Source organism: Oryctolagus cuniculus, chromosome 5 (genome assembly GCF_051225735.1).
Source record: "Oryctolagus cuniculus isolate XC-2025 breed Fujian yellow rabbit chromosome 5, ASM5122573v1, whole genome shotgun sequence".
Lineage (NCBI taxonomy): Eukaryota > Metazoa > Chordata > Mammalia > Lagomorpha > Leporidae > Oryctolagus > Oryctolagus cuniculus.
In genome coordinates this window covers 16,440,269-16,467,824 of record NC_142871.1, presented here as the reverse complement: position 1 = coordinate 16,467,824, position 27,556 = coordinate 16,440,269, and the positions used below count along the sequence as shown (strand labels likewise).

At 41.0% G+C, this 27,556-nt stretch overlaps 1 protein-coding gene across 1 annotated transcript in view; it reads left to right on the top strand.

Moving 5' to 3' along the window:
* CCDC170 (coiled-coil domain containing 170) overlaps positions 1-27,556 on the top strand; it is a 157,039-nt gene that overhangs the window by 24,172 nt on the left and 105,311 nt on the right. The window contains exons 2-3 of the mRNA XM_070073404.2: positions 20,917-21,045; positions 23,547-23,803. Coding sequence (XP_069929505.2) covers positions 20,917-21,045; positions 23,547-23,803 — 386 coding nt within the window. The remainder of the gene's footprint in view (positions 1-20,916; positions 21,046-23,546; positions 23,804-27,556) is intronic.

Sequence of the window (27,556 nt, the reverse complement as noted above, 5' to 3'; positions counted from 1 at the left end):
GTTGCTCCACTTCCGATCCAGCTCCCTGCCATGGCCTGAGAAAGCAATAGAAGATGGCCCAAGTGCTTGGTCCTCTGTTCCCATATGGGAGACCAGGATGAAGACCTTCCTCTCTGTCTCTCCTTTTCTCTGACTGTAACTCAACCTCTCAAATAAATAGATAAAATCTTTTTTAAAAAGTAGCATGTATATATATATATATAGTATTTATTTATTTATTTATTTGAAAGGCAGAGTTACAAAGAGGCAGAGGGAGAGAGAGAGTCTTCCATCTACTCCCCAAATGTTCATAATTGCTGGAGCTGAGCAGATCTAAAGCCAGGATCCAGGAGCTTCTTCCAGATCTTCCATGTAGGTTTAGGGGCCCAAGGGCTTGGGCTGTCTTCTACTGCTTTCACAGGCCACAGCAGAGAGCCGGGTAAGTAGAGCAGCCAGGACTCAAACCGGCAACCATATGGGATGCCGGCACTGCAGGTGGCAATTTATGTTTTTGTATGTTTTTGAGGTCTATCCACATTGCTCTAAATAATTGTAGTTCAGTTCTTTTAACTGCTTTCTTGATTCTCATTTTATACTATAGTTTGCCAATTCCAGTAGTAATGGACACTACAAACCGTGAACATTCCTGTGGAACTGGAAGAACTGTGGGTCGTGTAGTGGATGCCAAGTGCCCCCTGGAATGGCCAGAACAGGTTACATGTACATTCATTGAGCATATTTTACATTTGCTTTTAAACTTACACAGCACAGATAAACAGTCATTGCTTCCAGATCTTCTACTGGTTGTTTTTCTTTATTTTGTAGTTTTATTTTTACTACTAGTTATTGTCCATCTGGCAATATAATTTCCTTTTTGGCTTAATTTCCTCCTTTTCAGCTGTGGGCCTAAAAGCAGACCCCATTCATTGAGTTGTAAAGAGTGAATGTGAAGAGTTTCTGCCTTAGTGAGTTTTAGTTTACACACACGCATGCACATACACATGGAAGAATTATATCAGAAATAATACTAAAAGCAAACCCCAAATGGTTGGTACTAAGTGTATCTATCCCCTAAATCCTTCCTACCCAAATGAAAAGAAGACTCAAAATCTTGTAGTAGCGAAATGTATTGAGAACATTTTAGAATATTATTTTCTTTTCAATAGGAAAGTTGAGTTAAAAGGGGTTTTAGGTGAATAGATGGGATACCTAAGAGAAAAAGGATGGGAAAATAATGTAAAAATAATACAGATAATACAGTCAGCTTTTTCAATACTTAGTTTTATGCAGAAATATCTCTTCCAAAGAGCCTCCCACAGTTGCTAAGCTGTAGATGCTCACATTTATTTCCTGGACCCACAGCTATTACACTCTCCCTTGAAGCCCCTTGTGAACCCCAGCTCTGCACAGATAGAAGAAGCAGCAGCAAAGGCAGTGGTACAGGAAAGACCCAGGTAGGGGGAAGAATTGATGCGTAGTCAACCTTGGAGTGGAGAAATGATGAGGTTGGTGAAATGCAACTTGCAAGACCTTATGTATCCATTGTAAATGAGGAAAGGAACTCTACTTGGTGGGAAGAAGTTGGAGAATAGGGGGAATCGCAGAAGGAATTGGTACCCGAGTAGCACTGGGAGCTTGGAGTGGAGAGAGAGGGGGAGAGAGGCAGAGTGGCACAGGAAAACATTCCGTAATGGAAGAGCCTGCGGTAATACAATTGTACCCAGGAACAAAGACGAGGTGGTTATGGGACTGCAAGATGAGAATGGAATAGATTTAGGAGCTTTTGTGTGTCAGAGGGAGGCAGTGATTTTCTTCTTATTTTTTGGTCCATGGGATAATAAGACAACTAAATGCCATAGTAGTAGGACTGGCCCAAGACATTGTCCCCAGGTCAGATAATTGGGCACATTGTGTACTAAATTATGAATAAGCTTATCTCTGCTTTATGCCATTGAGCTTTGGAACCATCCTTTATTCTGAAAAGACTATGAGCCACCCTGTGAGGCAATTTCAATCATTATCATAATAATATCAGTAGCAGAATCAAATCATATGTAGCTGGCTCTCTAAAATTAATATAAAATTGCTTCACGGGTTAGCTGAGAGGTGCCTAATAACTTAAATTGTCCTCATGTGAGGATAAATGGATGGGTTCTTAATCTTGTCATTTTGAATAGGGCAAAAAAAATTTTTTTAAAGCAAAGATTGTTTAATACTTACTAGAAAAGTTGAAGAATTTTCAAAAAATGTTATGAACTACAGGAGGGCTTAATCGGGAGAGCAACCCCACCTGAAATGTCAGCTTTCATACGTGTTCCAGTGGCTGCCCCTGTTTCATTGTCCTTATGTTCTTTATAAAGATGCCCAATAGCAGGGTTGGTTGTGTCCTTGTCCTCTCCCTCTTTTTAATTTAAGAGGAGATGTTTATCTGATTATGAAAGTAATACAGGATCATTGTAAAGATCTTTTGTTTACACAAAATAACAGACAACATTTTCTTTCCCATAATTTTTTCTTTAGTTATGTGTCATAAATGTACAAATAATGCATGAATGCATCCTTGAAAAGTTTAAACCATTGCCACCTTCTCCCAGCTCTGCTTCCAGTGTAATCCCCAGAAATCAGTATTGTTAACAGGTGCTGTGCCCTCTGTCCGAGCTTCTATTATTTATTTAATATTTATTTTATTTATTTGAGATGCAGAGCGACTGGGAGAGAGGCTGAGAGGGAGAGGTAATGGGGGAGGAGGAGTAGAGAGAGAATGAATGAATGAATGAATGAGAGAATCTTCTATCCCTGGTTCACTCTTGAAATGACCACAATGACCAGGGCTGGGCTAGGCTAAAGCCAGGATCCAGGAGCCAGGAACTCCATCCTGGTCTCTTACATGGGTGACAGGAGCCCAGGCACTGAGGCCATCCTCTGCTGTTTTCCCAGGCACATTAGCAGGGAGCTGGATCAGAAGCAGAGTAGCCAGAACTCCAACTGGCCCTCTGATAAGGGATGCCAGCATTGCAAGTGGTGGCTTAACCTGCTGAAATAAAACACCAACCCCTTATTTATTTTTAAAAATTGTTTATTTATTTGAGATGAATGTGAATGGGGGGAGAGAGAAAGAGAAAGAGAAAGTGAGAAATAAAGAGCGGGCTCCTATCTGCTGATTCACTCCCTAAATGCTCCCAATGGCCAAGACTGGGTGCTGAGGTCAAAACCAAGAACTCAATCCAGGTTTCCCACATAGGTGGCAGGAACCTAATTACTTGAACCATCACCATTGCCTCTCAGGGTCTATATTAGCAGGAAGCTAGAGCTAGGAGCCAGAAGCAGGTATCAAACCCAGGTACTGTGATACAGGATGATATAGTTAACTAGCAACTTAACTGCTTGACCAACCGTCTGCTGCAGAGCCCCCTTTTTTATTTTTTCTTCTTTTATCTCTAAATACATTTGTAGAAACATATAGACAGTACTTTTCCTCCCATGAATGTTTTATGCAAAGCAATATCAAACTATGAGTCTATATTTTCTTTCTTTTTTTCTCTGGTATGAAGGTACTTTAAAAAGTTCATGGGAGAATAGAATTACAAGATAAGCTTAATTTGGTACAAAATTTTTGAAATCCATGCACATTTTTTTTCACAATATGTACTTTCCTTGAATTGTTTGAAGACCCTACACTTTACCTAGAGATAGCATTAAGCCAAAGCATACAGATATATCTCATACTACCTGTTGTGTGGAATTCTATGGTATGGAAATACCTTATTTAGCCATTGCCCTGTCAATAGAAATTTACATGGTTTCACTGTCCACCCCTTTTGTTGCTATTACAGCTCATAGGAAAATGATTATTCTTTTAGAAACTTCTATGCACATGTGTAAATTATTTTTCAAGGAGAGATAATTGGGGAGTTGAACTACTGGATCAGAAAGGGTTTACATAAATTTTACACTTGATCTTAGCCAAAAGGCTGAGAAGCGATTACATAAATTTTTAATAGATCCTGCCAAAGTGGTAGGGCATCCAAAGGGTTTAGCCGTTTTGTGTTTCTGACAGCTTTGTAGGAGAATAACATCTTCTGAGGTTGGTGTGGTGCAGAGGGTTAAACCCCTGCCTATGATGCCAGCATCCCGTATGGACACTGGATCAAGTCCCGGATGCTCCACTTCAGATCCAGCTCCTTGCTAATATGCCTGGGAAAGCAGCAGAAATAGCCCAAATGGGAGAGCTGGATGGAGTTTCAGACTCCTGGCTTCAGCCTGACCCAGCCAGGGCCACTGTGGCCATTTGGGGAGTAAACCAGTGGGTTGAAGATCTCTCTCGCTGCCTCTCCATCTCTCTGTAACTTTGACTTTCAGAAAAATCAGTAGCTCTGTGCCATTCCCTGCTTCTCCAACCTGGTCATGGTGCTCACATTGGCTGCTTTCTGCTACATGTTGCTGCTGCTGCCACTGCCACACTCATCTTTGCCATCTGGCACATTATAGCATTTGATGAGCTGAAGACTAATTACAGGAATCCCATAGATATAATACCCTGATCCTCTTGCACTTCCAGAATACCTCGTCCACACTTGCTTCTGCGTTGTGTTTCTCTGTGAGGCAGAATGGCTTATCCTGGGTCTTGATATACCCTTCTTGGCCTTCAATATTTGGAGGTATATGAGTAGACCAGTGATGAGTGGACCAGGACTCTATGACCCCACAACCATCATGAATGCAGATATTCTAACATTTTTTTTTTTACTACCTATTTGGCATGGTGTATGTTTCGATGAGCTCTTAGAACAACACACAAAAGAACTGGTCCAGTTCAGTGCAGTGCATGCAAAAGTCACCACGAGAATGGACTCCTTCCAGCAAGATCCTGTTTGTAGGAGTAGCCTGTCAAAACTGATCAGTTATTTGAAAAGTGACTCCTTATTTTTTAAAATGTTTCCACATTGTTGGCTTGTAGAAAGGCTATTTTCATATGTTACACTTGGATAAAGAATTTAAATGGAATTGCATATAAGTTAATATAAAATGATTCCCTCTGGTGTTTACAAGTTTGAACTTGCACTGTTTAAGGACCAGCCATAATCCTCTGAATGACTGCATCAGCTACTGACAGTTCTTAGCCCATTGGAAGCTTTTCTATATGGGAACTTCTAGGGCTTGTTTTGGTTTTATTGAAATGCTGTCTAATTACAAATTAGCTGTAGATATCAGGTGCTTCTGATGAACTGAAAAATGTGTATCTGACTTGTGGGAAGCTTCATGGGTTTCCTCATCTATCATGTAGATGATTATGGATACACTTAGAAAAATAAGAATGGGATTTTTTCCCCCTTCAACTTGAGTATTATCTCTGTATATTGCATGAATGAACGATTTCCCATAGTTCCATCAGAGAAATATACTTGCTTCAATTCTTAAGCCTAAATGAACATGATGTAAAAAATGCTGAATTATTTGTAAATAATGTATTTAAAGCTATTTTAAATTTATTTTTATTTGTAAAACATTAGTAAAAAAATGATTATGCTCACTGTTCTAATCTGGTGTTAAAGGTATTAAGAATTTGCAAGTATGTTAGGTGTTTAAAATGGAATGAGAGAGGAAACTATATAACTGTCCTGCTATTCTGTTAGTGCAATACAATAAAACTAAAATTAAAATAATCTTGAAGTAGCATCTTCCTTATACTTTCTAACACTTCATATTATTAAATCTCTTATTTTCCCAATCTAATGTAAAAAAATGGTGTAAACCTTGCTACTTTGGTTCTCAAAAAAATAGTGTATCTTCATTAATTTGCACCTCTGATTATTAGGGAGGTTGGGCATCTTTTAATTTTTTTTTTTGGTCATTTGTATTTATCTTCATGGAAATCTCCTTTGTATATATGCACTCATTATTACTGGGTTGTTTGTGATTTTCTTATTAATTGTAGCTATTTAAAAATTCTAGATTTAATACATATAAAACAATATTTTCCAGTCTTTCATTCAGTTGTTTATGTCTCTATAATTTTGTATACAACTGTGATGAAATTATATGTACAATATTGCATTTTGTATTTTTTTACTAAAAATTGTATTTTCCATATCATTAAATATTCACCAAAACATACTTTTAAATGATTAAATATTATCTTATTTATTTATTTGTTCTTTTTTTAATTTAGTAAATATAAATTTCCAAAGTACAGTTTATGGATTACAATGGCTTCTCCCCCCCATAATTTCCCTCCCACTCGCACCCCTCCCATCTCCCACTCCCTCTCCCATTCCATTCACATCAAGATTCATTTTCAATTATCTTTATATACAGCAGATCAATTTAGTATATATTAAGTAAAGATTTCATCAGTTTGCACCCACACAGAAACACAAAGTGTAAAATACTGTTTCAGTACTAGTTATAGCATTACTTCACATTGGACAACACTTTAAGGACAGATCCCACATGAGGAGTAAGTACACAGTGACTCCTTTTGTTGACTTAACAATTTGGCACTCTTGTTTATGGCGTCAGTAATCTCCCTAGGCTCTAGTCATGAGTTGCCAAGGCTATGGAATCCTTTTGAGTTCGCTGACTTCAATCTTATTCCGACAGGGTCATAGTCAAAGTGGAAGTTCTCTCCTCCCTTCAGAGAAAGGTACCTCCTTCTTTGATGGCCCCATTCTTTCCACTGGGATCCCACTAGCAGAGATCTTTCATTTAGGTCTTCTTCTTTTTTTTTTTTTTTTTTTCCAGAGTGTCTTGGCTTTCCATGCCTAAAATACTCTCATGGGCTCTACAGCCATATCCGAATGCCTTAAGGGCTGATTCTGAGGCCAGAATCAGAATTCTAAGGACATCTGCCATTCTATGAGTCTGCTGTGTATCCCACTTCCCATGATGGATCGTTCTCTCCCTTTTTGATTCTATCAGTTAGTATTAGCAGACACTAGTCTTGTTTGTGTGATCCCTTTGACTCTTAGACCTATCAGTGTGATCAATTGTGAACTGAAATTGATCACTTGGACTAGTGAGATGGCATTGGTACATGCAATCTTGATGGGATTGTATTGGAATCCCCTGGCACGATTCTAACTCCACCATTTGGGGCAAGTCTGATTGAGCATGTCCCAAATTGTACATCTCCTCCCTCTCTTATTCCCACTGTTACATTTAACAGGGGTCACTTTTCAGTTAAAATTTAAATACCTAAGAATAATTGTGTGTTAATTACAGAGTTCAACCAATAGTACTAGAACAAAATAAAGAAAAAATACTAAAATGGATAAAGTATTACATTGTACATCAACAGTCAGCACAAGAGCTGATCAAGTCACTGTTTTTCATAGTGTCCATTTCACTTCAACAGGTTTCCCCTTTGGTGCTCAGTTAGTTGTCGCTGATCAGGGAGAAGATATGATATTTGTCCCTTTGGGACTGGCTTAATTCACTCAGCATAATGTTTTCCAGATTCCTCCATCTTGTTGCAAATGACAGGATTTCGTTGTTTTTGAGTGCTGTGTAGTATTCTATAGAGTACATGTCCCATAATTTCTTTATCCAGTGTACTGTTGATAGGCATTTGGGTTGGTTCCAGGTCTTAGCAATTGTGAATTGAGCTGGAATAAACATTAATGTGCAGACAGCTTTTTTGTTTGCCAATTTCATTTCCTTTGGGTAAATTCCAAGGAGTGGGATGGCTGGGTTGGATGGTAGGGTTATATTCAGGTTTCTGAGGAATCTCCAAACTGACTTCCCTAGAGGCTTAACCAGTTTGCATTCCCACCAACAGTGGGTTAGTGTCCCTTTTTCCCCACATCCTCTCCAGCATCTATTGTTGGTAGATTTCTGAATGTGAGCCATTCTAACCGGGGTGAGGTGAAACCTCATTGTGGTTTTGATTTGCATTTCCCTGATTGCTAGTGATCTTGAACATTTTTTCATGTGTCTGTTGGCCATTTGGATTTCCTCTTTTGAAATTATTTATTTATTTTTTAAGAAAACCATTCCATTTTCTTTTTTTTGAAAAATTTTATTTAAGGTAAATTTGATTTTATTATGTGAATATATAATTTTTCTTCATGTTAACATTCTGTTTTGAGATCTAGTTGATTTGAATATTTTGCCACTGTAGATTTTTGGAAAATTTTACTAAAGATTGTCTTTTTGATCTTTTTGAATATCTATGTGTTTTATCTCTTCACATGTTTCCATTTGTCTTGATAATATAAGAAGAAAACTTACTGAGACAAATGATACTAGCTTTTCATGTTTTTAATGTATGTGGTCAAATTCCTTTTTAGAAATTTTGTGCCAGTCTATTTTTCTTCAAGGAAATGTGATAGCCTGTTTTCCTTATAGAGCTATATCTTAATACATTTATTTAATATATTTAATATTTTGCTGGTTTTAAAGACCATAAAGATTATCTCATTGATATAATTTGTATTTAATTGATGACCAGTACTCCTTAGGTGGCACGTGCCTCTTTTTCTGATAATTGTTAGTTCTATAGATTTTTCTTAGGTCATTGGTTTCCTTATTTGTTTTGGTAGGTTATTTGCACATTAAGGTTTTTTAGTCTAGTATTATTTCTGAAAATATTTTTCTAATTTGATCTTTCATTTTAAGGTCAGTATACATATTTTTGATGTATAGAAGTTTTTTTTTCTTTTTTCCATCCTTTTAATTAATGCATATAAATTTCCAAAGTACAGCTTATGGATTACAATGGCTTCCCCCCCATACCGTCCCTCCCACCCGCAACCCTCCCCTTTCCCACCCCCTCTCCCCTTCCATTCACATCAAGATTCATTTTCGATTCTCTTTATATACAGAAGATCAGTTTAGCATACATTAAGTAAAGATTTCAACAGTTTGCTCCCACACAGAAACATAAAGTGAAAAATACTGTTTGAGTACTAGTTATAGCATTAAATCACAATGTACAGCACACTAAGGACAGAGATCCTACATGAGGAGTAAGTGCACAGTGACTCCTGTTGTTGACTTAACAAATTGAAACTCTTTAAGTTTTAAAATTTTGTTGTCTTTGTGCTTTTTTCTTTGATATTATTTCATTGCTTTTATGCTTAGAAAGTCTTGCTATGATCTTAGTGTTTGTGTTTCTGTTCAAAATTTATATGTTGAAAGCTAACCCCAAGGTGAAGGTTTTACAGGCTGGGGCCTTTGAGAGGTGATCAGCTAATGAAGGTGCAGCCTTGGTGAATGGTTTTAGTGCCCTGATGAAGGCAGCTGTCAAAGCTCCCTTGTCCCTTCCACTCTATGAGGAAATAGCAAGGTCTGTCCAGGAGGGACTGAGCCCTCGCCAGACACAGACCTGCTGGTACCTCGATCATGGACTTGTGGCCTCCAGAGCAGTGAGAAACAAATCCTGTTGCTTTTAAATTACAAAGACTATGGTATTTTGATATAGCAGCCAGAAACAGACTTAGGCAGAGTTATTCTCATGGTAAGATAAATATTGAAGTATTTTATTTATTTATTTTTTAAAAATTTATTTATTAATTTGAAAGAGTTACACAGAGAGAGAGAAGGAGAGGAAGAGAGAGAGAGAGAGAGAGAGAGAGAGGTCTTCCATCTGCTGGTTCACTTCCCAAAAGGCTGCAATGGCTGGAGCTGCACCAATCTGAAGCCAAGAGCCCGGAGTTTCTTCTGGATCTCCCACACAGGTGCAGGGGCCTAAGGACTTGGACCATCTTCTACTGCTTTCCCAGGCCATAGCAGAGAGCTAGTTTGGAAGTGGAGCAGCTGGGATTCAAAGCGGCGTGTGTATGGGATGCCGGCATTGCAGGCTGCAGCCTCACTCATTATGCCACAGTGCCTGCCCCTTATTTTTGTATATTCAGCGCTTTAAACTATGTTAAATTATTTGCATTTATAATGTGTAGTACAGGACCCAGTACCGTGGCTCACTTGGTTAATCCTCCACCTGCGGCACCGGCATCCCATATGGGCTCCTGGTTCTAGTCCTGGTTGCTCCTCTTCCAGTCTAGCTCTCTGCTGTGGCCTGGGAGGACAGTGGAGGATGGCTTGAGTGCTTGGGCCCCTGCACCCACATGGGAGACCAGGAAGAAGCACCTGGCTCCTGGCATCAGATCGGTGTAGCGCTGACTGTAGCGGCCATTTGGGGAGTGAACCAATGGAAGGAAGACCTTTCTCTCTGTCTCTCTCTCTCTCACTGTCTAACTCTGTCAAAAATAAAAAAAATAAAAAAAGCATAATGTGTAGTACAGCACTCATCTTTTTTTCCCATTAGTGATTAACTTCACTGTTTATTGACTAATATTTTCTTTCACCACTATTTGTGATGCCTCTCTCCCCCAACACTACTTTTTTCTGAGGGTTATAGACTAAAGACTGTCCTTGGGTTTCTGATAACCTCTCTGTTGGTTTCCTGCATGAGTATAACCTGATTTAGATTATTTTGAAATATAAGAATTTTAAAAAATTTTACTAAAATCTTTTTTAAAAAATTCTTCTAAACCACCAAAGGGCTATTTATTTTATTTTCTTTTTTTCTTTTTTTCTTTTTTTTTATCTTTTATTTAATGAATATAAATTTCCAAAGTGCTATTTATTTTAAAAACCTATCTATGTAGTTCTAGTTTGAAAATGTTGGTATTCAGTTAGCATTTCTTTTTTCTGTTCCTGGAAATTAGCCACAAGAAACAAAGAAATTGAGAAACAAACTATTTTTGAGACAACAGTGAGATGGCTGAAATCCCAAAATGTGAGATAAGAGGAAGGCTTCCCAGAGAGGTTGAGCAGAAGCGCGTGTAGGAGGCACCAAAGCTACAAGTGGCAGACAGGGCTTGGAGAGCTCCTTTTTCAGAGGTCAGTGACAAGCAGAGCAGTCAAGTCCCAATCTCTTGCTTGCAACAGAAGAGGAAGTGTGTGGACTAGCAGTGTGGGCTTCTAGTTCCAACAAGCAGCAGAGGGAGTGCTCAGTGAAGCTCCCATTGGGACACAGTTGGGTAGGAAGCTCCAGAGTCTGTGTTGTGATGAACCCCTGGTTGCCTCTCTCCTTTGGCAGGAACATTGTATGGGGCACATGAAGTTACACACTATACCTCTGTGTCTTTGGGAAACTCCCGCTTGTGTGGAACCTGACCCTACTCTCCTAGCCCTGCACACACACAGATCTCTGCCACTCAGCTAGAGCAGTAAAATCTCACCCCTTAAGCAGCAATTAAGTATACAACAACAATAATAATAAATAGGGAAAGGAGTAGGATAAATATGACAGAGGAAGCAATATCTACCAGAAAACCTGCTATAGTGCACATAAAAACTGGGACCAAATATTTCAGTCAACATCTGCATGAAGCCAGCATTTGCATGGAGCGCTTCAGAAAACACAGCCACAGGACCTCAAGAAGAGGAGATGAAACATGATCCAGCAGAGCTGGGGAAAGGGACAAAGCATCACAGAAATAAGAGCAAAGTTGGAAGGTTCAGAGGGAGATAGGCAGGCACAGAGAAGAGATGAGATGATAAAGAATGAAAAAGAAATAGGAAAGAACAAGTGAAAGAAGATTCATGCAAAAGAGATTAAGTACATGTATAGTTGGAGTTCCCTGAAAACAGACCTAGGTAGCATAAAAGAGGGAGGAACGTGAGAAGGCAGTGAGGGGTAGTGTAAGCATTTTGATTTTGTCCTCTTTCATACCTTGCTGTTACAAAAGCATGGGAAGTACTTAACAACCATACAAACACCAAAAACTCAAAGTAGTAAGAAGGGCAGAAAGGGGTGAGGAGGAGGAGAAGAATCACATTGAATCCCTTTGATTTGTTTTTCTTTCCTAATGGCTCTGGCTAAACTTCCAGGACTATGTTGAATAGCAATGGTGAGAGTGGGCATCCTTGTCTGATTCCAGATCTTGGTGGAAATGCTTCCAATTTTTCCTCATTCAATAGGATGCTGGCCATGGCTTTGCCATAAATTGCCTTGATTGTGTTGAGAAATGTTCTTTCTATACCCAATTTGCTTAGAGTTTTCATCATGAAAGGGTGTTGTATTTTATCAAATGCTTTCTCTGAATCTATTAATATAATCCTATGGTTTTTGTTCTTCAGTTTGTTAATGTGATGTATCACATTTATTGATTTGCAAATATTGAGTAATCCTTGCCTACCAAGGATAAATCCCACTTGGTCTGGGTGAATGATCTTTCTGAAGTATTGTTGAGTTTGATTGGTCAGAATTTTTTTAGGATTTTTGCATCTATGTTCATCAGGGAAATTGTCCTGTAGTTCTCTTTCTCTGTTACATCTTTTCTGGGTCTAGGAATTAAGGTAATGCTGGCTTCATAGAAAGAATTTGGGAAGATTCTCTCCTTTTAAATTGTTTGGAATAACTTGAGAAGAAGTGGAGTTAGTTCTTTAAATGTCTGATAGAATTCAACAGTGAAGCCATCTGGTCCTGGGCTTTTCTTTGTTGGGAGGGTCTTTATCACTGATTCAGTTCCATCTTGGTAATGGGTTTGTTTAGGTTTTCCATGTCTTCATGGCTCAACTTAGGTGGGTTATTGTGTCCAGAAATCTATCCATGTATTCTAGGTTTCCCAGTTTTTGTTGGCATACAGCTCTTTGTAGTAATTTCTGATGATTCTTTTTATTACTGTGGTGTCTGTTGTTACATTTCCATTTTCATTCCTAATTTTATTGATTTGGATCTTCTCCTTTTTTTTTGGTTAGTTGGGCCAATGGTGTGTCAATTTTGTTTATTTTCTCAAAAAACCAGCTCTTTGTTTTGCTGATCTTTTGTACTGTTTTGTTTGTTTCAATTTTGTTGCTTTCTTCTCTAATTTTAATTATTTCTTTCCTTGTACTAGTTTTGGGTTTGGTTTGCTGTTCTTTTTATATTCCTTGAGATGCATTGATAGCTCATTTGTTTGGTGCCTTTCCAATTTCTTTATGTAGGCACCAATTACTATAAACTTTGCTCTTAACACTGCTTTTGTTGTATCCTATAAGTTTTGATATGTTGTATTGTCAATTTCATTTGTTTCCAGAAATTTTTTTATTTCTTCTATGACCCACTGTTCATTCAGGAGCAAGTTGTTCAGTCTCCTTGTGTTTGCATATGTTCCAGATATTCTGGAGTTGCTGATTTCCAGCTTCATTGAACTGTGGTCTGAGAAGCTGCATGGTATGATTTTGATTTTTTTGAATTTTCTGAGACTTGCTTTATGGCCTAGTATGTGGTTAATCCTAGAGAAAGTTCCATACACTGATGAGAAAAATGTATATTCTGTAACTGTAGGACGAACAGTTCTGTAGATATCTGTTAGGTCCATTTGGTCTATAGTGTCAATTAACTCTGGTATTTCCCTACTGATTTTCTGTCTGGTTGATTTGTCCATTGCTGAAATTGGGGTATTGAAATCCCCCATTACTATTATATTTGAGTCTATGTCTCCCTTTAGATCCCTTAACATTTCTTTTAAATAGCCAGGTGCCATAATAGCCAGGTGCTGTAATTAGGTGCATATATGTTTATAATAGTTACATCCTCTTGTTGAATTGATCCCTTAATTATTACATAGTGTCCTTCTTTGTCTCTTTTAATAGATTTTGTGTTAAAGTCTGTTTTGTCTGATATTAGGATGGCTACACCATCCCTTTTAAGGTTTCTGTTAGCATGGAATATCTTTTTCCATCGTTTCACTTTCAGTCTGCATGCATCTTTGTTGGTGAAATGTGTTTCTTGTAGGCAGCAAAAGATGAGTTTTGTTTTTTAATCCATTCAGCCAGTCTCTGTCTTTTAACTGGAAAGTTGAAGCCATTTACATTCAAGGTGACTATTGATAAGTAACAACTTTGCCCTGCCATTTTGCCATAAATATTCCTATTTTTTACTTTAGATTTCCTTTGCACTTTTCCTGGGAGATTTCCTTCCTCTACCTTCTTCTCTAGTGATGACCATGTTTCTGTATGCAGCACATCCTTTTTTTTTATTAGAAAGCTTTTATTTATTTAATAAATACAAATTTCATTGGTACAGCTTTAGAAATATAGAAGTTCTTCCCCCAATATCTGTCCTCCCACCCCCATTCCTGTCCCACCTCCTCCCTCTCCCATACCATTCTTCATTAAGATTCATTTTAAATTAACTTTATATACAGAAGACCAACTCTATACTAAGTAAAGGTTTTAACAGTTTGCACCCACAAAGGCACAGAAAGTATAAAGTACTGTTTGAAGACAAGTTTTGCTGTTAATTCTCATAGTACAACTCATTAAGGACAGAGGTTCCTTTTTTTTTTTTTTCTAAAGATTTATTTATTTATTTGGGGCTGGCTCCATGGAGCAGTGCGTTAATCCTCTGCCTGTGGTACCAGCATCCCATATGGGTGCCAGTTCTACTCCCAGCTCCCCTCTTCCAGTCCAGCTCTCTGCTATGGCCTAGGAAAGCAGTAGAAGATGGCCCAAGGCCTTGGGGCCCTGCACCCATGTGGGAGACCAGGAAGAAGTGCCTGGTCTTAAAAAAAGATTTATTTTATTTGGGAGTCAGAGTTACAGAGAGAAAGGAAAGGCAGAGAGGGAGAAGGAGAGGGAGAGAGGGAGAGAGGGAGAGAGGGAGAGAGGGAGAGAGAGAGAGAGGTCTTCCATCCGATGGTTCACTCCCCAATTGGCTGCAATGGCTGGCGCTGTGCCAATTTGAAGCCAGGAGCCAGGAGCTTCTTCCAGGTCTCTCACACAGGTGCAGGGGCCCAAGGACTTGGGCTATCCTCCGCTGCTTTCCCAGGCCATAGCAGAGAGCTGGATTGGAAGTGGAGCAGCTGGGTCTCAAACCAGCTTTCATATGGGATGCCTGCGCTTCAGGCCAGGGTGTTAACCTGCTGCACCACAGCGCTGGCCCCGGACAGAGGTTCTACGTGGAGTATAAGTGCACAGTGACTTCTGTTGTTGATTTAACAATTGACACTCTTATTTATGACGTCAGTAATCATGCGAGGCTCTTGTCATGAGCTGCCAAGGCTATGGAAGCCTCTTGAGTTCACAAACTCTGTCTGTACTTAGGGCCATAAGCAAAATGGAAGTTGTCTCCTCCCTTCAGAGAAAAGTACCTCCTTCTTTGATGGGCCCTTCTTTTCACTGGAATCTCACTCGCATAGATCCTTCATGTAGATCACTTTTTGCCACAATGTCTTGGCTTTTCATACCTGAAATTCTCTCATGGGCTTTTTAGCCAGATCTGAATGCTGTAAGGGCTGATTCTGAGGTCAGAGCAGCACATCCTTAAACATCTTCTGCTGGGATGCGTGGGTGGTGAAAATTCTTTCAGTTTCTGTTTGTCATCGAAGGTCTTTATATCACCTTTGTTCATAAATGAGAGCTTTGCAGGGTATAGTATTCTGGGTTGACAGTTTTTTCTCTTAAGACTGGAATATATCTCTCCATTTTCTCCTAGCCTGTATGGTTTCTTTTCTTTTCTTTCTGTTTTTTTTTTTTTTTTGACAGAGTGGACAGAGAGAGAGACAGAAAGGTCTTCCTTTACTGTTGGTTCACCCTCCAATGGCCGCTGCAGCCAGCGTGCTGTGGCCAGTGCACTGTGCTGATCCGAAGCCAGGAGCCAGGTCTCCCATGCGAGTGCAGGGCCCAAGGACTTGGGCCATCCCCCACTGCACTCCCGGGCCACAGCAGAGAGCTGGACTAGAAGAGGGGCATCCGGGACAGAATCTAGCGCCCCTGTGTGCTGGCGCCGCAGGCGGAGGATTAGCCTAGTGAGCTGCGGCGCTGGCCCTGTGTGGTTTCTGATGAGAAGTCTTCTCTGAGTCTAATTTGAGATCCTCTAAAAGTAATCTGCATGTCTCTTGTGTACATTTTAGAATCTTTTCTTTATGTTTTACTGTGGAGAGTTTGATTACAATGTGTTGCGGTGAAGATCTCTTGTGGTCATGTCTATTTGGGGTTCTATGTGCTTATTATACTTGGATGTCCCTTTCTCCAAATAGGGGACTTTTCTGTTAATATTTCACTAGAAAGGCCTTCTAATCCATTCTTTGTTTCCACGTCTTCTGGAACTCCTAGAACCTGTATGTTGGGTTGTTTGATAATGTCCTGTAGATTCCAAATGGTGTTTTTTAGTTTTCTAATTTCTTCTTCTTGTGGTTGGTCTGACTGTATAATTTCCTATGCTTTGTCTTCTTAGTTGGATATTTTTTCTTCTGTGTCACTGATTCAGTTGTTAAGGTTTTCCACCATATTTTTTATTTGTCCTGTTGAATTCTTCATTTCCAAGATTTCATTTTGATTTCTCTTTAAGATCCCCTTTTCATGGGAGAAATTTTGTTTCATGTCATGTATGGATTTTATTAGTGCATGCATTTGCTTTGATTACTTCTAAGTAATCCTATGATCAATTTTTTGAATTCCATTTCTGGCATTTTTTCTGTCTCATCATCTTCACAATCTGGTATTGAAATGTTGTGTTCCTTTTGGGGGTGTCATGTTGTCTTCCTTATTCTTGTTTCTTGAATTGGTGCATTTGTAATTCAGCATTTGTGGAGATACTTGTTGGCTTCTTCTTTGTTTTTTCTCGGTGGCAGGTTTTATCTTTGGACTATTAGTGGATTAGTGGAGTGTCTGCTTTCAGGGAATATGTAGAGGGGGGTGGTAGGTGTGGCCAGGTTGCTTTGTTAGTGCTCCAGGGCGAGGGGCATGTTTGAGGTGACACGCCGAGGTTTAGTGTGGTAAGGGGAGGTTTCTTCTTTTCTGTTGGCATAGACAAAGCTGAGCTCTTCTCCTTGACAGAGACCAGTGCCTGGGTACTAGTCCCAGTGAGTATATTATTTGTCTTCTTCCCACAAGGACCACAGAAAGGATTTGTGCAGTCCTCATGGCTCAGATTCCTCAGCAGTGTTCCTCACCAGGTAACCAGGCAGCGCCGATCATTAAGAGCCTCTCACAGTGACTGCCCGATGTCCCAGCCACACCCAGAGTCCTCTCACACAGCCTCAGTGTTTCACAGTCTCAGCACTCAAACCTCCCACAGTCAGGAGCACCCAGTCCCCTGTCTGTTCTCCCCACCAGACTCAGGAGTCTCCGCTTGGCTGGTTGCTGGGCATGGACACTAGCTGGTGCAGCTGTTAAGTCTGTCCAAAATGGCACCTGCTCACCTTTGCAGGGTGATCGGGAGAGAGAAAATGTGCCCCACTTTGTCTTTTCTCTTCTGGTTGGGCAGGTACACTGTCACCCACAGGGTTCCAAGCTGGGTTCGCTCCAGGCTTTTCCTGCAGCTTTTTCTCCAGTGGCTTGGGCTGCTGCAGTCTGGTCCCACCTCAGTCTTCAGTGCTGGTGTGAAGGCTCTTGGCTGCTGGAGCCCTAAGTTGTGCACATCTTCGCCCTCCATGCAGGTCCACTGGGTTACCCCAACTTGTGTAGTTTCCTCTGCTGTTTTATCCCTAACTCTTTCCTCTCCAGGGTTATTAAGAAAAAATTAGGATTATAAAAATGAGAAATCAGGGGATGAAATTATTTATAGATGACTGGCATGTTTACAGTGCACAATCCAGGAGAATCAATTGAAAAATATCCCAAAGAATAAGAAATATCAAAAAGCTATCCAGGTGCATATTCAACATACTGGAATATATAGATTCCATTAATAGTACCAACAAAAATAATATCTTTAAAGATGAACCACAAAATATAATACTTCCAAGTTGCTACTTGGCTTCTTGAACTAATAGGACAAAATTATTTTAGTTGGAAGACTCAATATTTACAAGAAGTTAATTCTTCATAAGCTTATACAATTAACATCATCCCAATGACAACACTAACAGGCTGTTTTGGAATTTGACAAACTGATTCTGAATTTCAGGTGGTAAAATGAACAAGTAACAACAGCCAAGAACATTCTAGAAAGGAAACCCTACCAGATCCTAAAATCCATGAATCAGCTGGGCACAGTCTTTCAGGCTCTGCTGCTGCTATCTGTCACCTGATTTTGTCTCCTGACCTCACCATGTTCTCTCAGATCCTTGGCCATGCAGGTTGTAGTCCTGCTACAGGGCCCATGCACGGCCTTTTTGCTACCTGAATGACATATGCTGCTCCTGTCTTAATACCCCTTGCCTATTTAATTCCTGTTTAATCATCACTTCTTTAGAGAACCCTTTCTTTCCACCCCCCCCCATCTTGAGTCAGTTTCCTCTGCCATCTGCTTTTCCTTTCTGTGCATTTATTTCAGTTTGTAGTTATGCATTCATGAGTGGTGTTGTCTGACAAGCACTCTTTCCCTTACTGCAGTGCAAGCTCAGTGTCTGGCCCAGGTAAGCCTCAGTACATGCTGGTTGGTGAATGGTCTCCGGTCTGCTGGACCGTGAAGAGTAGTTAAGACCTAGCAGCTGTCTTCTCAACTCAGGAACCAAGAGTCCTCCTGGCCCTGCTGCAGTGACAAGACCATCTGTGAGCATTTGAAGATGGCACTGTTCTGCATTAGACTATAATCTCTTAAAATGAAGGGTATTTCTTTTTTGAATTTTTAAATTCATTCACATTTTAAAAGATTTATTTATTTATTAGAAAGGCAGAATTACAGAGAGAGAGAGAGAGAGAGAACCATCCGTTGGTTCACTCCCCAAATGGCTGCAATGGTGGACTGGGCAGTCTGAAGCCAGGAGCCAGGAGCTTCTTCCTGGTCTCCCACGTGGGTGCAGAGGCCCAAGGATGTGAGCCATCCTCTGCTGCTTTCCCAGGCACATTATCAGGGAACGAGATTGGAAATGGAACAGCTGGGATTTGAACCAGTGCCCATACGGGATGTAGGCATTGCAGGTGGTGCTTTATCTGCTACGCCACAACACCAGCCCCAGTGAAGGGCATTTCTGAACTGTCTTGTCTATTTCTTAATATTATATTCAATAGAGAAAATAAATTTTTCATACAAAGGGGGTCCGAATGATGGTGTTGTTACTGCAGATGGCTGGAATTGTAAGAAGAATAATTTCAGATGTGACAGAGAGTAGCAGTAAGCAAGGTAGCAAGGTTTGCTGAGGCGGGGCATCTGTAGGAATGAATGGGCACCTGTTCAGCCGAATCTGAGGGAGAGGGTGCCCAGCCTACATTCAGACAGTGGTTTATAGGGAAAGGGGTCTAGCCCTCCTGCCATGCCTTCACCCCACCCTTTTCTCCTGAACAAAGGACTTCCTCGGTGTGAAATTGGGGAAGTCCCTCCCAAGGTTTTGTTTCCCGGTGTCATCAGACTTGGTGGCCTGCTTAGCAGAGAGGATTCTCCGCGAGTTTTTTTCTTGGAATAAAGGCTGGGGCCACCTGTGAAATTACTGAAGTGCGGGCAGGACTCTGTAGTGTGGTGTAAAATTCTTGGTGCTTCCATGGCTGCTGCATTGCTTTCCACAGGGGCTTTGTTTTCCTCTGGCCCCTTTAGGATAATATCTATCTTCGTACCTCAATAGTATGACTATGTAACTTCCTTAAAAAAGATATCAGTCATTGAAAGAAAGAATCACAGCTGTGGAGGAGCTTGCTTCCCTAATGAACGTTGTGAAACGCTGCACCACATACCCTGCAGTTCAGTCCTGTGCTGAGTGACCTGTGTCTCCACATGGTCCCCCTTGGACACTGTAGCTGTGGCGGTTGGGGTGGCAAGGACCCTTGTGAATACTGAGTGGGGTTGAACAGGATGTGCAGCTCCAGTGAGGGAGTCCGTTAACCCTCTTGCACTTTCTCCCAGGAGTACTTATTTACCATCCCCTTGGATGTGCTGTGATCAGCAAACACTGGCGGTTACTAGGTGCCCTGAGGTTTTGTTAGGCAACTTGTGATTGCAACATACTATGACAAAGCTTGTTGTCCAGTTAAGGGCTCTAAGATGACTTTTGCATTCCTGAGTATCTCACACAGTAGCTGCTGGCAGTTGAGTAACCTTTGACAGTTATAAGCCAGTTTTACTGACGTGTTGCCTGAGGCCACTGAGATATTCCAGGAAATACACCTTTGTGTGACCTCTTGCCTGATCCTTCAAAACTGAGTGGCTTTCTTATCTGTTTTTCACAAAGACTCCATGCCTGGATATTTGTAGAAGTGAATGTGGGTATTTGTCCAAAGTAGGGAATAATTCTGGAAGGATGTAGGCATATGGCCTGCATAGCACAGAAACAGAAACAGAGGTTGCAGACTGTGACCCACAGCCCAGTCCTCCAAATCTGCTCTGCAGGTGTGTTTATTTGGATCAAATGGTGTTTTTAGAAAACACTTAAATTAGTTTTCAAGCTACAAAAACTGGGAATTTTTACTTCAATCTGGACATATGACTTGTCTTTAAAAAACTGGAATGATTTGGCCTGGCTGGGATCCTTATTCTACTGGGGGCACCATCTGTGGAGCTGTTCCCTTTTATATGGTGTAGGAGTTGGCCCTGCATCCCCACATAGCCTCCAATCTCATGCGTTCCTGTGAATCACCTTCATGGCCCAAGGAGGGGACATGAGATGGAGGAGAAAAGGCACCACGAATCGTCATGAAGGAGGCATCCTTTTCCATTAAATTCTTGTGAGCCCTTTGGTTAGCTAACAAGACACTGTACTCAACAGACAACAGGAGAGTTGATCATCTGTGTAGTCTGTAAACAGACAAACAATAAAAACTGTCTCCTGCTTACACAGGATATAGTTCCTTGTTGACGCTTCCTGTTCTGGGAAGAAGTTAAATAGTGCCTGAGTTGGGTGAAAGAAGGCTTAAATGTGAAATCCCACCACCATCCTGAAAGAGCATGTGGTTTGTTCCTGGGCTGCCTCTGAGTTTTGAGAATGAAAACGAAATGATCTGAAAACAACACATTTATGGGTAGTATTTTTGACTCATTTGGTTTACACAGACTGTTTTTGTCTTTGCACAGCTGCACAGCAAAGACTGTTTAACATTCTTCTTTATATTTTGTCTTTTGGGGAACTCTACCAGAAAACTTACGATCATCTTTTGGAAATCCCGGTCTCTCGGGAGCAATTAAACCATTATCGGAATGTGGCTGAAAATGCTCACAGTGAACTTGCAGCGACTTTGGTCAAATTCGAGTGCGCTCAGAGTGAGGTAAGGTTACGCATGCTCATCACCTGGAATCGGCCTTTCTAGATTCTTGTAAAATGAAGCAGAGCGGAGGGGATTAGGAACAGGACTGTAACACAAAGATTCACGCCTATTCTCTTACAGTGTGCCCATCCGCTGTAATTCTTAAGGGGTTCCAGAGATCGGGAACATCCGCACACAGGCTGTATAAAGCCTGCAAAATCATCTGGTCTGACCCGGTGGGACTTGAAATTCAATAAATCTATAGCAAGTTAACTTTTAAGTTGAATATTTTGTATGGGCTGCAGATGATGTTGTAAATATCCAAATAGCCCTCGGTAGGGAAAAATAGGTTCCCTAGTGTGTGGTTGCAGGGTGACTTGGGCTGGTGCCTAGATCACAGAGGGGCTCTACGGCCTTGAGAGATGTGAGTTGCACTTGAGGGTCTTGGGTTGAAGCTCGTGGGTCTTGGAGAATTTTAAGACCTCTTAGAGCACCCTTTTTTTTTTTTTTTTTTTTTTACAGGCAGAGTGGTCAGTGAGAGAGAGAGAGAGAGACAGAGAGAAAGGTCTTCCTTTTGCCGTTGGTTCACCCTCCAATGGCCACCGCGGCCAGCGTGCTGCGGCCGGCGCACTGCACTGATCTGAAGCCGGGAGCCAGGTGCTTCTCCTCGTCTCCCATATGGGTGCAGGGCCCATGGACTTGGGCCATCCTCCACTGCACTCCCGGGCCACAGCAGAGAGCTGGCCTGGAAGAGGGACAACCGGGACAGAATCCGGCGCCCTGACCGGGACTAGAACCCGGTGTGCTGTGCCACAGGTGGAGGATTAGCGTAGTGAGCCGCGGTGCCGGCAGAACACCCTTTTAATGTTGATTGCCTACAGCCTGGCGTTCTTAGGAGGAATTCTGAATTTCTTTCCTGTGGTAGTGCTGACCAGTTGGGGAGCTTCTGGGAAGATAACTGGGGTCCACCTGTGCTCTGGGCTCCAGCAGGCCTATTGTGGAGCTTTGGAGAGATTCTTCATAGCCTTATTATGCTCATGGCCTGGTGGTCCTGAGGAGAACTAGGTTGGCCTGTGAGATTATATCAATCTCACTACAGCTGATATGTGTGAGTTTATGAACAAATGTGTGCATGCACACTCACTGTCCCAAAGCACTACATGCATTAAGAAACTTTCTGAAGGTCATTTGCATGTGTAGATTTAAATTTTTTTTGTACTGAAATGAAACTATCCTTTAAAATTATTCATTGATTGATTGATTCATTCATGAGCCAGGGGACCGAGAGAGAGGGAGAGAGAGAGGTGAATGAACATGCTCCCCATCCACTGGTTTCACTTCCCCAAACGCCTGCAATAGCTGGGGTTGGCCCAGGCAGGTTGAGCAAGAGCTGGGAACTCAATCCAGGTCTGACATGTGGGTGGCAAGGACCCAAGCACTTGAGCCATCACATACTGCCTTCCAGAGTGCACACTAGCAGGGAGCTGGACTTGAGAGTGGAGCCAGAACTGAAACCCCGACAATCCAATATGGGATGTGGGCATCTCGACTGGTCTTTTAACTGCAGGCAAATGTCTGCCCCTAACACTTACCTTTTGATCCATTTTCCCACTAACTTTTTGAAGAACGTTTTACATTGCTCAGCATTTTGATACTACAGAATTTATAAAAGTTAAAATGTTTCTTTTGTACAAGTGCTATAAGGATTTTTCCTTTTTCCAATGTCTTTCTCAGAAGTGTAAATATGTATTTTTTTATCACTCACAATTATAGTCCAGAAGGCAAATGGGAGAAACTTTTTGATACACTAAATAGCCTGTATTTACTTGGGGAATAGTTGTGGAAATCACAGGAAATCACAAATAGTGTGTCTTATAGGATCCATGTTTCATTGTTTATCAGCAGCAAAACAGATTTAGGAAATAGGTGAGCATTGCAACATATTTCGTTGCTTTTTGTAATATGCACAACAAATGTCTCCTGAATGAGACTGAGTCAACCAAACATTGTGCAGTTGGTTTTGAACAAGACTGAATATGAAATCTGGGACACGCGTTGTTGTGCAAACAGTTAAACTGCACTTGGGTTGCCTGAATCCCATATCAAAAGGTACTGGCTCCTCTACTAATGCATCCTGAGAGTCAACAGATGACAGATCAAGTACTTGGGTCGCTGTCACCCACCGGAGATACCCGTCCGGAGTTCCTGGCTCCTGGCTTTGGCCTGGGCCAGCCCCGGCTGTTGGAGGCATTTGGGAATTGATCCAATGGATAGAAGATATGTCTGTTTTTCTCTCTGTACTGTTCTTCCTTTCAAGTAGATGAAAATAGAATAAAAATGGCATTAAAAATATGAACTATATTATTTAGTTACAAATATGAAAAAAAGAAAATACAGTTGGATTAAGTCTTGAATAAAAAAATTGAAAATTTAAATTGGGGTTTTGTGTTTCTTAAAGGTACGTGAAGCATATACTGTCACATTCCTTTGCTCTTTTTTTTTCTTTTTACTTTTCATGTTAGCTCCGAGACCTCCGATCCAAGATGCTTTCTAAAGAAGTTTCTTTTAAAGAGTTGAAAGCTGAAATGGAGAGCTATAAAGAAAACAATGCCAGAAAGTCATCCCTCCTCACCTCTTTGCGAGACAGAGTGCAGGAGCTAGAGGAGGAATCAGCAGCACTTGCCACGTCTAAAATCAGAACAGAAATCACAGTTCAGACTACAACAAAAGAGAACCAGGAACTAAAGAAGAAAGTTGTGGAACTCAGTGAGAAATTACAGTAAGGATACAGGTTCATTACTGTAAGGATACTAGCTTCTGATAGCAGGATATATATGTCTCTTATGGGCATTTTGCGTAATTTGACCCTGAAACTGAATTTCTAAAAAAATTATTGATTTCCATATCTTTGGAGTCCAGTGTTTTCCCCAAGTTCGTTTCTAAATGACATCAAGAGTCTCCAAATACAGTGCGATCCTAAACAGGTGTATGTCTTGTGGCTTAGGGATACAAATTGTTTTTTTTTTTTAAAGATCTATTTATTTATTTGAAAGACAGAGTTACGGAGTGGGGGCTGTCTTCCATCTGCTGGTTTACTTCCCAGATGGCCACAATGGCCAGAGCCATGCAGATCTAAAGCCGAATGCCAGGAGCTTCTTCCAGGTCTCCTATGTGGGTTTAGGGGCCCAAGCACTGGGGCCATCTTCTTCTGCTTTCCCAGGCCATAGAAGAGAGCTAGATGGGAAGTGGAGCAGCCAGGACTTGAACAGGTGCCCATATGGGACGCCTGCACTGCAGGCGGCAGATTTACCTACTACGCACAGCACTGGCTCCAATACAAATTGTTTTATATACAGTTGGGAAGATTTATCTAAGTGAAAATTTAACCCAAGGTGGCTGGTAGTGCACAGAGGGAGATGGGAGATGTTTATTCAGAAGTTAAGTTTATTCGAAAGTATTTCACTTTTTTTTTGTAGCTATTGTGAATGTGATAGATCTTAGGAGTTCTTTCTCAGCTGTGGCATTGTCTATATATAAAAGCCTATTGATTTTTGCTTGTTAGTTTTATATCCTGCCACTTTAACAAACTCTCTTATAGAGTTTCTTATAGAGTCTCTTAGCGGAGTCTTTTGGATCCTCTATATATGAAATCATATCATATGCAAATAGGGATAGTTTGACTTCCTCCTTCCCAATTTGTATCCCTTTGATTTGTTTTTCTTGCCTAATGGCTATGGCTAAAACTTCCAGGACTATGTTGAATAGCAATGGTGAGAGTGGGCATCCTGGTCTGGTCCTGGATCTTAGTGGGAATGGTTCCAGCTTTTCCCCATTCATTAGGATGCTGGTTGGTTCCAGAGCTCCTTGAATACTTCTTGTGGGGTTTTGTTTCCAGTTTATGCAGAGGACTCACCAAACCTGTTTCCTGCATCTGGTTCTGTTGTTTACTTAACATGTAGTGATTGTACATGTACGTGGGGTGCAGTTTGACGTTTCAATGCCTGGAGACAATGTGTAATGATCACACCATCGTTATGTCTATCACCCCCACATTCAACCCTCGCTTCTTGCCATGTTCACAATCTCCCTCCTCCTTCTTTTCTTATTCTTTCTTTTAATTTTTTCAGTGCTCTACTTTCAGTTTAGCTTGTGCTCATAATATTAACACTACACTGGGTCTGGCACTGTGGCACAGAGGGTAAAGGCCCTGACCTGGAGCGCCAGCATCCCATATGGGTGCTGGTTCAAGTCCTGGCTGCTCCACTTCCTATCAAGCTCTGTGTTGTGGCCTGGTAAAGTGGTGGAGGATGGCCCAAGTGCTTGGGCTCTGCACTCACGTGGAAGACCCGGAAGAAGCTCCTGGCTCCTGGCTTCGGATTGATGCAGCTCAGTCAGATGGGGAGTGAATCATCGGATGGAAAACCTCTCTCTCTCTCTCTTTCTCTGTGTACCTCTGACTTTCAAATAAATAAAAAAATCTTAGAAAAAAAAAAGATTAACACTACACTAAGTAAATCAACAAACAGTAAGAAGAAATAAACACTGTTTCTCAACAGTACAGACAAGGGCTATAAACAATCATCAAATCTCGAAATGTCAGTTGTGCTCATATACATTACTTTTTTGTACTCTTAGTTACCACAGATCAGGGAAAACATGTAGTACTTGTCTTTTTGGGACTGACTTATTTTACTGAGTATAATGATTTCCCATTCCATCCATTTTATTGCAAAAGACAGGATTTCATTCTTTTTTAAGGCTGAGTAGTATTTCATAATGTATATTTACCACAATTTCTTTATCCAGTCTTCAGCTAATAGAAATCTTATGATTGATTCCATATGTTAGCTATTGTGAATTCAGCTGCAATAAGCATGAGAGAACAGATAGTTCTTTCATATGTTGATTTCATTTCTTTTCGTTAAATTCCCAGGAGTGGGATTGCTGGGTCATATGGTAGATCTATTTTCAGATTTCTGAGATATCTACATACTGTCTTCATCGATGGCCGTACTGGTTTACATTCCTAATGACAGTACCTTTTCCCCCATATCCTTGCCAGTACTTATTGTTTGTTGATTTCTATATGTTTGCCATTCTAACTGGAGTGAGATGAATACTCATTGTGGTTTTGATTTTCATTTCCCTGATGGCTGGTGATCCTGAGCATTTTTTTTTTTTTGACAGGCAGAGTTAGACAGTGAGAGAGAGAGACAGAGAGAAAGGTCTTCCTTTTTCTGTTGGTTCACCCTCCAATGGCCGCTGCGGCCGGCGTGCTGCGGCTGGCGCACCACACTGATCTGAAGCCAGGAGCCAGGTGCTTCCTCCTGGTCTCCCATGTGGGTGCAGGGCCCAAGCACTTGGGCCATCCTACACTGCCTTCCTGGGCCACAGCAGAGAGCTGGACTGGAAGAGGAGCAGCTGGGACAGAACCAGGGGTCCAAACCGGGACTAGAACCTGGGGTGCCGGTGCCGCAGGTGGAGGATTAGCCTAGTGAGCCATGGCGCCGGCTGATGATCCTGAGCATTTTTTCACGTGTCTGTTGGCCATTTGCATTTCCTCTTTTGAAAAATGACCATTTAAGTTCTTTGTTCATTTCCTAACTGGATTGCTTTTTTTTTTTAGTTTCTTTGAGTTCTTTATGGATTCTGGATATCAATCCTTTATCAGTCTCATAGTTTGCCAATATTTTCTCCCATTCTATAGGTTGCCTCATGACTTTGTTAAGTATTTCCTTTGCAGTGAAGAAGCTTCTTAGCTTGATGTAATCCCATCTGTCAATTTTGGCTTTGATTGTCTGCACATCTGGGATTTTTTCCAAGAAATTTTTGCCTATAACAATGTTTTGCAGAGTTTCTCCATTGTTCTCTAATTATTTGATGGTATCAGGTCATAGATTTAGATCCTTGATCCATCTTGAATTGATTTTTAAGAAGATTTTATTTATTAGAGTGGTAGAGTTACAGACAGTGAGTTACACACCCAGAGGAAGAGATAGAGATAGAGAGAGAGAGAGAGAGAGAGAGAGAGAGAGTAAAAAAGAGAAAGAGGTCTTCCGTCTGCTAGTTCACTCCCCAAATGTCCACAATGGCTGGAAATCCTCAGGGTCTCTCATGTGGGTGCAGGGGCCCAAACACTTGGGCCATCTTTCACTGCTTTCCCAGGCCATAGCAGAGAGCTGGATAGGAAGTGGAGTAGCCGGAACTAGAACCAGTGCCCATATGGGATGTCAGTGCTGCAGATGGAGGATTAACTTAGTGCGTCACTGTGCTGGCCCCTTGAATTGATTTTTGCATGAGGTGTGTAGGGGTCTTGTTTCATGCTTCTGCATGCAGAGATCCAATTTTCCCAGCACCATTTGTTGAAAAGAGTTTCCTTTCTCCAGAGATTGATTTTACCTCCTTTGTCAAAGATTAGTTCATTGTAGGTGTATGGATTGAGTTTTGGAGATTTTATTCTGTTCTGTTGGTCTACATGTCTATTTTTGTGCCAGTAGCTGGCTGTTTTGATTATAACTGCACTGTAGCATCT